The following is a 14524-nucleotide window of genomic DNA, read 5'->3' on the forward strand; positions in this document are numbered from 1 at the left end:
TCATTACTGACAAAGACGTATAAGTTAACATATATCTATATTCAAATTTTGAAGAGTTACATCACTATGCAGATCCATATCCTATAGCAGACAGAATAACGAAAATTAGCTCAAAAAATCTTTTTATTTTATTTTATAATGCCTATTTTAAAATCACAAAAAGATCTATAACTCGACTTACACTACTCATCACAAGACGCACATATTTCATTCTGAAAAGTAATTCAACATTTCTCTAATAAATACTAAATATTTTAACCACAGATATTTCAAATATCTATTTAATGAAAAATAACCCGTCACCTTTAAAATATGTTTAGTACAAGATCCGTCATGAGGACAAGCAGTTTGTGAATCATCCGTTTTTCGTCTCACATTGTCTGGTCTAAAAAGCCTGAAAATAAAAAATCCGATATAGCGGGTCTCTAGTGTGTTTCTAATATATTTTTAGTAATTTAAAACTTTTATTTCTTTTCTTCAATATCACGCCGAGTTGAGGTACACGGAGGTCGTTTAATGCAGTTGAAAATATAACCTTTATACAACTTTGAATACTGCCCCCTGCTTCTAAATCGTAATTCGCATTGTTACTAAATTTTAACATCGTTTAATCGCATCGCATTGGTTTGCGATACGCAGTACCATTTCACATTCACAGTAACATTGTAACAAAATTACAACAGTTTGATGCTAGCATTCTCGATTTTAGTTTACAATACAAATTTTAGTAACGTTTTTGTATGTATGTGTACACCTGTAAATGCAGTGAAAATATGTGCGACACACACACAAACGAGTGTCATTAAATTAAACGATATATGTATTATACAATTCGTAACAGATGCAATAATTTAAGCATGGCGTTTACGATATGATTTTAGATGTGTATCCGGTGTTTTATTAACACAATACTTTTGGACAAATTTAATGTATCTCCTGTAATCAATGTGCATGTTTCGTTTGTAGATACTATTTAAGTTAGTGGATTGTGGCTTTGTTAACCGACTTCCAAAAAAGGAGGAGGTTCTCAATTCGACTGTTTTTTTTTTATGCATGTTACATCAGAACTTTTGACCGGGTAAACCGATTTCGACAAATTTTGTTTTAATCGAAAGGTGGTGTGTGCTAATTGGTCCTATTTAAATTTATTTGAGATCTAACAACTACTTTTCGAGTTATATCTAATAATGCGTTTTTACTTGACGCTTTTTTCGTCGACCTACGTTGTATTATACCGCATAACTTTCTACTGGATGTACCGATTTTGATAATTCTTTTTTTGTTGGAAAGCGGATATCCCTAGTTTGGTACCGTGATAAGGAAACTAGGATCTGATGATGGGATCCCAGAGAAATCGAGGGAAACTCTCGAAAATCCGTAATAACTTTTTACTGGGTGTACCGATTTTGATCATTTTTAATTCAATCGAAAGTTGATGTTTATCATGTGGTCACATATAAATTTTATCGAGATCTAATAACTACTTTTTGAGTAATCTTTGATAACGCGTAGTTGCTTGACTATTTTTTTGTCGATCTACGTTATATTACTTGTCGATGTAATTGAAGTCGGTTTTTTTTTTTTCGTTTGCGAGCAAACACAATTATTTTGTATCTGTTACATAAAATAATAGTAAATTTAATTGTAAGCAAAATTTACTTTTCTACATTTATTCTTAGATAATGACCACTTAAGTTTATTAATGTTTAATTTATATACGCTTAATGGCATACATCCGATTAACATAATAAAATTACTCCATTGTTTGTGTTATTTTTTTTTTTTGTATATAATAGTAACAAGTTGTTCAAATTTTTAATTATTATCATCATATTGAAGGTTAAAATTCGTAAACACATTATTTATTTAATGGCTGAGACACAAAAAGAGTAGTAAAAATCAAGATACATGTATTTTATATCAAAAGCAGGTTACGTTGTTGAAAACATAATATGGAATCTATTTTAATAGAATTAAATAATATACTTTAATTAGTACTATGATCAAGTGCCATCCAATACTAGTTAAAAAAAGCTATTTGAACTTGAGTAGACTAGTAAAATAATTTTATAAATGAATGAAAAAATGAACAGTAAATTTTCACTGAGGTAGCACAGCACAGCAGGAAATATCCTTCTCAAAATCTGGAGCAGCTCGACTGGGGTAGTAGTATCTTGACCTTACAGAGGATCACAGCTAAGTAATACTGCTTTCAAGTAGTGTTGTGTTCCTCTGATGAGCAAGGTGAACAGAACTCCTGGGGGGATTGAGGGTAGGATCACTACGCGCTTGCGATGCTTCTGGTGTTACAAGCGTCTATAAGCTACGGTAATTGCTTACCATCAAGTGAGCTGTAAGCTTGTTTGTCGACTTAGTTATATAAAAAAAAAGAATTAAAAAAGATTATTTTCTTAACATAATTGATAAAGTGGCACAATGTATAACTATAAAAGTCAAGCTCCGACATTTATCCTACGTGAATTAAGAGACATTTGCCCAGCCTGAGTCTGTTGGCAGACGGAATCAATAAAAAACTTAAAAAAGTTATTATAAGTTGATCAATAATAAGTTGTGTGGTTACAGCGGTAAAGAATATAGCCACCTCCTCTCTTCCCGTGGGTGCTGTGAGAAGCGACTAAAGGATAACACAGTTCCACTACCCCCTTGGAACTTAAAAAGCCGACCGATGGCGGGATAGCCCTCTACGTGCTGGCTTTGAAATACACAGGCTGAAGACGAGCAGAGCGTTTTCGGTGCGACAAAGCTAGCCCTGCGGTCACCAACGTGCCTGCCCAGCGTGGTGACTATGTGCAAAACACATGAGTTCTTGCTATTTTTGATGCGAACTCGTGGAGGCCTATGTCCAGCGGTGGACTGCGATAGGCTGATGCGTGTATTCGTGTGTGTGTGTGTGTGTGTGTGTGTGTGTGTGTGTGTGTATGTGTGTGTGTGATTTGTTTGAACTAAATTCTTTTCAGCAACCTAACCTTTTTTAAATGTTAGCTGGAACAACTGTTTTTTTTAATTTGTTTTATACTAGCAGACATTCCGAACTTCGTATCATCGTTTTTTTTTCTGTGTATAAATCAATTTTATTTATTTATTTATTTACTGACACATCAACAGAATAGCATACTAAACATTACAATAATCACGTGCATGTATATAGTCCGGTATGCATGCCAGTTACGAGTGTGTGAGATGCAATATACCTAATTAATTAAAAATGAAGAATAAGTGTAAAATAATTTAAATATATATATATTAATAATTATAATAAATATTAGGACATATTATAGAAATATTTTTATATAGTTTTCGATTGTTCTTTTTGTAAAAAAGTGTTGTTAATATAAAGTGTCACATCCGGTAGTCAGAGGTGGGGCAGAGTGGGGTTGTTTAATATTCAGTTTAAAGGACGAAAATACTAATGCGGAGACACTTACCTATGAGACTTGAAGAGAGGACGTCACTCTGCCCCCTGTCGGTTCTACCTGACTCTGAGTACCCACTTTTTACTTCAGATAAGTATTTTGTTATTATATTGTTAAAAATTTATATTTAATTGAAAATAAATAAAAGATTTCATTATTATGTCGTAATATGTGAAATAAGTTAATGAATAATAATTATTGTAAATTTAAATAACATGATTAATGTAATAAATATATCTTGTTTGTAATTACTTGTGCTCTAATTATTTTTATATATATATCTATACACCACTTCTAACAAGTGCATACATCACTCGCCTTAGAAGATATTAAATAACAGTTTTAGAGTTGCAGCCAATTATAAAAATATAGCAGAAGTATAATAAAAAAAAGAATAGTATAAATATTAAATTATACATTATATTTATGAGCAGAAATATGCGGTAAGTTTTTTTTAGACTTGTCCGTGATGACTTTTTTTTAATTATCTTTGAAATAAACAATAACTAACATAATTAAAATAATTTGGTGCAATCATTTTACAGTTATGCGTACATAAATTTCGTCGATTTGTTTAATTTTTAATTATTTTGGTTTTGTTAAATATTCTAACCTTTGAAATACCTATTTAAATAATAAATTCAATAGCATTGATTAATTTAATGTTATACAATCAGATATTTAAATCGTATACATGTGATTTGTAGCAAAAATACATTGTTTTATTCGTATTTATGAATCGGATTAACGAATTACAAACAAATTTTAGCATATTAATATTTTTGTATTATGTATTATTTAAATTTGAATAACTAATTGCATTTAATGAAACTAATAGTAGTCATGATATGGTTATCGTATACGTGAGGCAAATAATATTTTCGAATATTATTGTTTGAATGAAGATATTATAGATATTAATACTCCAATTTTATTTTGAAAATTAAAATTATTATTGTTATAAATATTACCTACATATAATTTCTTTTTTGTAAATATGAAGAATTTTGATTCGTATTCTTATTTCTTTACACCAGCCTTAATAATAATTTAAAAAATATTTTATTTTTTAATTCGCTTGTTTGTTTCTATTTTAACGGTTTATGAATGCCGTGTGATGTCGGCCAAGTAGAATAGCACGACCCCTTTTTAGCCGTGGGGGTCGGAAAAGGCTTTCGAGGGATAAACCTGGCTCAAAATCATCAGGGTCCTGGAGAAGGAAAACTTCATTTGAAACCCGAAATGGGGTCTACGCCAAGCATTCGTGGCATAACTCTAAAATGCGAAAGACTAGCCAGTGAGATCGAGGGGGTGGCACAGAGCTTAGGTAACTCTGCGTTTTCCTAAAGAGAGTCCTAGGCGACACAGTGTCTGTCTGAAACTGTCTAAGTCGTCTGCATAGACGGACTAAGGCCAACGAGTGAGTGAACGGTTTATGAGCATTAGTTTTTGGAATATCTGTAAAAGTGATGTGGCGTATATATTTTTTTATTATTTCGAATTAAAAATATACTATCGCAGGAGACCTGATATTATTGGTACCTACTTATTATACGTATTACATTTAGAACTACTTTCGTCTATTTTGACTAGCCCGTTGGCGCCGTTTGTAGTGCTTTCTGTTCCGCGGGTTGCGGGTCCGATTCCCGCCTGAGTCTGGGTGTAATATTTGTATTTATAAATTTATATATGTATTATTTCTATGTATATTTATCAAAAAAAAAGTTATAACAGTCAGATGTTACCCGTAACACAACCATTAAGTTGCTTACCATACGAACTGACGACCGTGTGTAAAAAAAATATATTATCTGTGGAACTATTTTACACAATTTTATAAAACCTACAGTAAATTGTTTTAAAATTTAATTAAAAAACTAACTTACCATAGTAGAGGCGTCCGCTTGCCTCTCTCCCCCTCTAATCGCATAAGATAAAAGAGGAAAGCACTACCAATCATGAACATGAATGTCTGCTTGCCTTTCGTCATATTAAGGTATCCGTCTCTTTCCAATAAACGTATCCAAAATTCAATCACCTAAAACAAATATTTAATGTAACTCTAAAAGGTAAAGCTTATGATTTTTTCAAAATGAACTTTAATCAAGTTATTCCATAATTTTACCACTTAGGAATATATAGTATCCATAGATTATATTTTGTGGCCTTTTTTGGTATCGCAGGGGAACCATTTGCGGGTGATATCCAGGATATCCAGGATGTCGGCTTCAGCACTTGGGGGTGCAATACCGACCAAACCCCTGCCTTCAGCCGCATTAATTGGAGAGTCCCTGATCTGCAGGCAACAGGAGGGATCCAGCGACAGGCTGGCCTCGGCGAAAAGACCAGACTTCCCTCCATAGGATATATTATGGCCTAGCCTATTAGCGTAGTGTGCAGTGAGTTTGTTGGTTTGATTTTCGTGCTTTATAATAAACATAATTATTGTAAAAAACCACTGTCGAGACTTACCAAATTGCAAAATAAATTTATGACTAGACCTCTCCTTTTCGGGGGTTCTAAAAGGATAAAAACGCCGTTTATCGTGCACGGAAGTAGCATATACGTATAATATGTGAATTTTCTTCCCAAAAGCCACCTGAAATAAAATATAGTAATAATAAAATTTATGTTAATAGAAATAGTTTAGAGTTTTTTACTGAACTCACTAAATTATACGATTATGTAAAATATTCTATGTATATAATAAACTCAAAAAACAAACATTTTGTAGCATCCTTGACATAAAATATACTCATTATGAAATGTTTGCGATTGTTATTTTTTTTAAATATATAACTAGCTAGATCGGCGAACAAGCGTACGAATTACCTGACGGTAAGTGCCGTAACTTAGAGACGTCTGCAACACCAAAAGCATCGCGAGCGCATTACCGACCCTATCCCAAATTCCCCCGGGAGCTCTGATCACCCTACTCACCAACAGGAACGCAGCACTGCTTGAAAACAATATAATTTAGCTGTGGTTTTCTGTAAGGTACCACCTCAGTTGGGTTGCTTCATACTTTGAGTAGGATGTTTCCTGCTATGCACTACCCCAGTCAATTATTTAGTTAGTAATTGTAGATAATAAGAAAACATTCAATAATAGAACATCTCAGACTATTACCGGAAACTCTTTGCGAAAATTTACTTGAGAGTGATAATAGTGAGGTAAAGTTAATTGGAAATCATCATTTTTCATTGAATCTTTGAATGATCAGATATTAGGGTATTGATAGCTGAAATAATTAAATGATGACTGATCCACTCATATACACTTATCCACTTATTAAGAGATACATCTAAGTGGATCTGAAAAAAAAGATACTCCACAAATGGCAAAATAAATCTTTAGAAGAGAAGATACGTAAAAAATGTACATGTGACTGTCCACAGTCCCTGGACTGTATACAATCGCGGATGCAAAAAAAAATCTCGGAGATCAATGAATGAGACAGTTGTTCTACGCGTATATCATTGGTAGCTTTAAGAACTATTTCAGCATCGTTTCAAGTTACATCGGTCCCAAAGTGTGGACTTAAAAATGGCGCCAGCGATTTTTAAGGTAAGTGATGTGATAGATAATTTGTGGACAAATATCTTTGGAACCATTCTAATGGCACTCAGAATCACATCATAAAGGACTTCATTGAACTCTAACATCTACGTTTAGCTGCAATTTATTAGCTACGATTACCTGTTTCACTTAACTTTTGGCCTTGCAGTACAAATTAAATAGCATTTACTAAACACGCAAGGAAATCTAATTGATGCTAGCGGTTTCCATTGTTGGATATTCAATTTAAACTCCTTCGAAACGGCTTGACCGATTCTTATGAAATTTTGTGTGCATATTGGGTAGGTCTGAGAATCGAACAACATCTATTTTTCATCCCCCTAAATGTTAAGTAGTCCACCCCTAATTTTTTAATTTTTAGATAAATTATTTATTCTTTATTTTATTATGATTTGGCGTTGAAAAATACATACAACCCTAAATTTTCACCCTTCTACCACCAACCCCTAGTTTTAAATAGCGTTTAGCGGCAAGACAACGTTTGTCGAGTCAGCTAGTATATTTATATAGAGATGTTCCTATAACGTGTAATATGATTCCAATAAATTAACACTTATCCACGGACTCCAAAAGATGGAGTTTCAAAGAGGAAATTAAAATGACATGACTATCCAAATATGGGTAATAACTGACTTTTCTACTTTTCTTAGGCTGAACTTGCTTACGATGTCTGACTGCTACATTAAGTCCTGATGATCTATGATCAGGAAGTTGAAAATAATAGCAAATTTCAATAATTTTACAGATTTATATCATAAATGCCAACAATTAAAAGACGGTGTCTGTTTTAGAACGATTTGCGTAAATATAATAGCTATGTAACAACTATATTGTGATGAAATTAAGAGTTGCGTGTGGCGCATCCGTCTCGGTGAGTAATTTTCATTTGTAATCGCTTGAACCACTGTAACGTAACGGTCTTATAATTTAATCATTGATGGAAACTTCAAACGTTCTGTTTATACGTCTATTTTTAATAAGGCATTATATGTATATTTCGTATAAATATTTAATACGTATATGTTAAACCCAACACATGGTTAACCTGTCGGTCTTAAGGTAAACATATTATCGCTCGTATTTGAGGTAAAAGAAGATAGCCATATAGGATTTTTTGGAGGGAAAATTCTATATCTATATACGCATATCAATTTTAATATTATAAAGGTGAAGGTGAGTTTGTTTGTTTGTTCCACTTTCATGGCTCAACTGCTTTACCAGTCGCCATGAAGTTTGGCATTCACATAGCTTGAAGAACCGAAACAGACATAGGCTACATTTATTTGGGAAAAATGCGTAGTTTCCGAGCAATAGCGAAAAAACGTTACAGCTGCAAATATCACCTTGGCTAATTCTCTACAAATGTAGAGGCAAAGAAGTAACGATTTCAACTAAAAATTGCCAAAAAAAAAACGCGAAAATATGTCAAAAATTGACAGTATTCTCTTCATTCTCATAATTTTACTTTGCCGTATATTAATTTGATACGTACCTCAAGGAACATGACAAAGTTGTAATACTTCCACATATAAGCGCACCGAGAAGTGTTGACCTAGCGTAATATTCGCCTGCCTTCATTAACTCCTTCTTTTTCAGCATTTTCTTGCCCTTCAATAAGTTTTGCGCCTGAAAATTGCATTCTTACAAGCGTCGGACAATTTTAAGTTAATTTGTTGGGGAACTCTAACCCCTCATAATGACCGATCATTTAAACTAATTATGGAAATGCCTTACGTTGCCTTTACCTTTACGTTACCGCGTGATAAAAAAAATATTTTAAATTTTAATTATGTGACTTCTACATAAAAATATGACTTTGTGCAAAACTAATTAAAAGAAAGAATAAATATATATGATTTATATCAAAACTATCTGTAAATATTTAGTTCTTAAGTTGTGAATTGTAAATACCCTGTAAATTATTTTTTAAATTAAAAGTAGAAAGATTAATAATAAAATACATAATAAATGTTACAATCAAAAAATATTTGATTAAATCTTCTTATAACGTAGACATCGAGAATTTAGAAATCAATTTACGTATTAAAATATCTTGGATTTGTAACAAATATGAGGTCGTTAATAAATTCTCATAAAATATAAAACAGATAATTATATTACTTACCAAATGTACCAATATATAAAATTTGGCACTTCCAATGAAGGAATTTTTATAAGTTTCTATAGATGAAGTCCAACAGCTTCTGCCCCAAGGATGGATAAGCACGCTGCAGTGAACATCGCGGCAAGTACTGTCAAATAGATGCTTACTTATCTCAACCATTTTGAATCTTCAATCTTCAGCTCATGAATGAAATGTGATGCTGCAAGTAACAAGAATATTTCATCTATATACCACTGGAAAACAATATAATTGTGTTTGTGTAAAGTGAAAAAAAACGACTTCAATTAGATCGACAAATAAAACGTAGGTAGATGTAAAAATAGACAAGTAAATACGCTTTATCAAATATTAATCAAAAAGTAGTCATTAATTAGATCTCGATAAAATTTGAACGGGACCACAAGATAGCCATCAGCTTTCGATTAAAACACGAATCATCAAAACTAAGATTGGAGCGTCTCCCCAGTCAAACTGCTTTAGATTTTAAGCAGAACATTTCCTGCCCCCCTTTTTTTACGTGGCGAAAATCCTTCATGGACACCCTCGGCGGGGGGGGGCATCGTAAGGGAGTCAGACTCTTACTGAATGAAAACTGCCACGTGTGTTCCGCCGCACGCCTATGTGGTCGGGTCACGGGGACTTTGTTGCATGCTTCCGCATCATTTACTACCCCTACTTCAATTTAACTTATAGCATTACCTACAGTACCTATGACAACCTGTCAAGTTTTCTTTTTTATTCCAAAAGATCAAGTAACGACATAATACGCAATTGCAATGTCAATGGGAACAATTTCACGTTTATATTTGACGTCGTTTCAGTACAATTAACCCCATTGTTTGTTCTATTTTGAACCCACACAAGTGCTGGTTTTGTTTCGCCTACACCCTCATTATTTTCAATCACTGGACTTTTTAAGGTCATTAGATATAGTTTAGTGATAATACTTCTGATAGCATAAAACTTTATTTAATTAAAAATTAATAATTTTGGAACGAAGTGTGTATATGTATTGCGGAGCCGTACTATAGCCGGCAAATAACGTCCGTAACGTTAAATAAAAGCGTAATATTCTTATATATAGTCATGTATGGTGGCTACACAATGTTTAATTATAGTAGTGATTACTGTAATTATTATTGCAATTTGCTATTATTATTATATCATTCGATAATGATTTTTGTAAATCATTGTAAATAAAATAAATGTGTTAAGATAATTTTGTAAAGTAGTTTTATTTTTTATTTTTATCGATAAAAAATCATCATAAATCATCATCAATCATATAAAATGTATACCTCAATAATTATTTTCTTTGTACCTCGAATAAAACTTGAAATAAATATTTTATAATAAGGAACTTCGTTCCTGTCTGGTGTCCCACGATACCGCACGTTTTTTTTCTATAATCAATCAATTAATTATGAAATTCTATTGGTTGACCGTATGATCATTAGTATCGATATCGGCATAAAAAAATCAAAGTTTTTTTATCCGAAGGATATATTTTATCAGCAAGCGGTAAAATAGTACTTTGGACTCAGTATTGAATATCTAATCGGTTCATAAAATTTAGTAATGAAGTTATATAAATACAATACATCGTTAGTTTACTATCTAGTTACGGGTTATTTAAACCTATATAATATTTCTCAATCATTTCTATTATACTCAATGAAATTCAATTGATCATTCAAGCGGTTAATAATAATAAAATGTTCAATAACGATTTCAAATCTATTTGTTGTTATAATAGAATATTGTTATTGTATATTTTTATAACTCGGCGAGCGTCACGCTGGGGTGTATACATTTAAACCAAGATTACTCGATCAATATAATAATACTGAATTGTTATCACGCTCTGTACGTCTGAGTAGCTGCGTGAAGTATGGTAAGGAAGCATCGATTGTCATCGCTTCAGTCGATGTTCCTGCTTTGTTTTGTCATATTTTCAGGCTACTAATTTATAATGCCATACCAAGATAACCGAAAAAGGTTATTATGAGTTTTTAAACAGCTAAAGGCAGGTATTTTGAAGATTCCGGTAATAATAACGATATTGACATACAACTAGTAGATGACATACGACTAGTAGATACACCAGTAGATGTTGAGCAAACCCATCAAATATAGTTTACAATTATACGCTTTAGTGGATTGGATGTCGTTTTAACTTATCAATCTTGTAAAATACCCGGAATAAAAGTCTAATAAGTCCGTACGTACTCGGCAATAAAGCAATTGACGCGGTATATAGACTTTTAGTAACATAATCTTTGATAGCTGGTTTATCGTAGATCCACTATTATTACGTTTACTAAAGGAACATCGTTCGACGAGCAGATATTCTGTCAGATTTTCCTCTTCGTTTACTAATAGAATTTCGTAAAATGTTCCAAGATCTTGTTAATGGATCCTCCAAAAATCATGACCACTAACATCACCTAGATAAAAAGTGACGTGAATTATATCCAGTAATATGATACAGTTAAAGTATAAATTTTGTTTAGGAATATTTTTATTGAAAGAAAAAATCTATGTTAACTTTGTTTTCATATTTTGGGTCAAAAAGTGACGAGCACGTGCCTTCAACAATAACTCGAAGTTCAAAATAGTTAATTCCGATAAAACGTAATAACATAAAACATAGTTCAATATCCAAATAATATTCAATTAATTAAATAATAAAAATAGTACTGTTTTGAAACCACACAATTACTATTTGGTTGTGCTACAGCCTGTACAGTACTGCGGTCACCAACCCGCCTGCCCAGCGTGGTGACAATGGGCAAAACACATGAGTTCACGTTATTTTTGACGTAAACTTGTGGAGGCCTATGTCCAGCAGTGGACTGTATAGGCTGTAATGATGTGCTACAGCCACCTGCCGCTCCGTGTTACACATTCTAAACTTACGCTAGAAGGGACAAGCCTGTAAGTATTGTGATCGAACTCAGAGCCTATTTCACAGTTTGCTTATAAATTGTCTTGCATATATAATTATTAGTAGATAAGTTTTATTAGTGGGAAGAAAATTGCAATATTCGTTATTGCTTAAGAAAAGAAAGGACGAAAGATAAGACAATATGAATATTTAAAAATAGAACTAAATTCAATTTAGCGCCAAACTTTAATTTGTTAAATCAATATTCAAATCCGTTTCTCAGCTTGCCTTTGCCCACTAGATTATGCGGGGTCTAGGTGTGTTATAAGGGACAAATTTAATCTAGGTTTCTAGGCAATACCCCGTCTTTGTAATGTACTGAACCCACTATCAGTATGCAAAGTTTGTTTACTAGATCAACGAGGGTATACGTGCTTCTATCTAAGAATGAAATTTGCACGTTCAATTTTGTAAGTCACGTGTGGTTAAATTTTGAAATTGTTTTAAACAAATATCATCTATAATTCAATAAGCGTAGAGTTTCTAATTCTGTGTACGTTTTTACTTAATGTTAGCTCAATTTTACGAGCTGTTTTTGTTTTGTTTTGAAACGATTATCATAGTAAACTTTCTTTTATGATACAAAAATGATTATTATTATTTTATTGTAGTAATTAATAAATTCAAGAGCCACTTTGTTTGTTGATTCAAAATAATAATTAATTGAATTCTTTGTAGCTTTTATTGTCTGTACTAAGTAGTAAAGGTTACTTTTTGTGATACAGATAAAAAAAATATTGGATTGAGTTTATTAGACTTTTTTAATTTTTTACAGTTTTTATGCAAGCATAATTTATACTTCGCACAGCGCTATATGAAAATCTACATAAATATATATTCGGAACGATTTGTAATTATATCTTCTATTACATTCTTAATGTTTACTTAATATAATTAAAATACGTACGTACAATAATCTATACATATAATAAAATGGTAGGAAAGTCAAAACTGTACAGTGAATATTTTTTTAAAAGAATACTTGGGGTGTGATCTACAATCGATACCGAAGCCAAAAATATAGTTTTTAGAAAATTTGTCTGTTTGTGTGTTTGTCTGTATAAACTCAAAAAGTACTGCATGGATTTACTTCAAATTTGGCACGAATATTATTAAGAAGTCGGGTCAACATATAGGCTACATATTATCATGCTATCACCTACCGGGAACGAGCAGTGAACGTTAATTTCCTTAACGCATTCTGTAACAAAGTGTAATCTAACGACGCATATTTGAATGTTGTTGTTATTAATATGTTAATAACCATGCTATAAGCTAGCTACACACTATAAAAATCACGCATAAGTAACTTAGGCCGATAAATATAGTTAAATGAATATAAGTAGTATCAAGACAATATTAAAGCAGCGCCATCTATGAGACTTCAAAAACATCATCATCAATCTCTTTTTGGATATAAATAATTTAAATTTAATCACGTTGGCGAGGTTAATAGTTGTTTTTAATATGTAATAAGGAGTAACTTAGGCTACTTTTAATTTACAAATTTATTTATTTTATAACTCTGTGAATTGAACAATAACTTTTTTGTTAAATTCCACGCGAACGAAATCGCGGACACAGCTAGGAGTTGTATAATTGTTGTATTACACTTTTACATTGAAACTACTACTATTTTTGAATCATATTTAAAATTATTTATTATTTATAAATAATACTCGTAATTAGTAGGTATTTTTTAGCAGTTCTGTGCTGTGATTTTACAATAATTTACAGCAATTAAAACTATTAAACTTTGGGGTTTAAATTTAATTACGGACGAAAAGAAACCCAACAATTAACCTAAAATTAGTAAAACAATTTTATTAATTATATTTTTAGATAAACATTCTGCAACAAATCTAGTACCCATAAACCCAACTAAGCACCTTTATCTTTGACCTAATCTTATAGTGAATGTTATTGCGCCAATATTGTAATACATTTCGTAAAGGTTCTACTATAACCTACTCCTTAAATCTCTACCAAGGCCAGAGTAGAGTCGTTTTTGAATGATGCGTTTATCATATTATAGGATTTCGTTATCTATCCTCATATTAAAAGGATAAAGTGTTTGTTAACCTACTTCAAAAAGAAAAGACGGAGATTCTCAAATCGATTGTATTTTTGACCAACTTTCAAGAAAGGAGAAGGTTCCCTTACTCGATTGTATTTTTTTATGTACTGGGTAGACCAATTTTGATGAATTTTATTATAATAGAAAGGTGTTGCGTATCATCTAAATTTAATTGAGATCTGACAAGTACTTTTAGAGTTATACTAGCTGACTCGGCAAACGTTGTCTTGCTGCTAAACGCTATTTAAAAATAGGGGTTGGTGGTAGAAGGGTGAAAATTTAGGGTTGTACATATTTTTCAACCCCAAATCATAATAAAATAAAAAATAAATAAGTTATCTAAAAATTAAAAAAAAATTAGA

General features: G+C 31.9%; 1 protein-coding gene across 1 annotated transcript in view; it reads right to left on the reverse strand.

The window, feature by feature from the left end:
- Positions 1–14524, reverse strand: part of LOC123657747 (transmembrane protein 135-like) — a 32705-nt gene that overhangs the window by 5946 nt on the left and 12235 nt on the right. The window contains exons 2-6 of the mRNA XM_045593261.1: positions 9139–9337; positions 8506–8639; positions 5907–6033; positions 5321–5472; positions 304–394 (exon numbers count right to left, since the gene is read on the reverse strand). Coding sequence (XP_045449217.1) covers positions 304–394; positions 5321–5472; positions 5907–6033; positions 8506–8639; positions 9139–9297 — 663 coding nt within the window. The 5' untranslated portion in view covers positions 9298–9337. The remainder of the gene's footprint in view (positions 1–303; positions 395–5320; positions 5473–5906; positions 6034–8505; positions 8640–9138; positions 9338–14524) is intronic.

The sequence above is a fragment of the Melitaea cinxia genome, chromosome 11 (genome assembly GCF_905220565.1).
Source record: "Melitaea cinxia chromosome 11, ilMelCinx1.1, whole genome shotgun sequence".
NCBI classification, from domain to species: Eukaryota; Metazoa; Arthropoda; class Insecta; order Lepidoptera; family Nymphalidae; genus Melitaea; species Melitaea cinxia.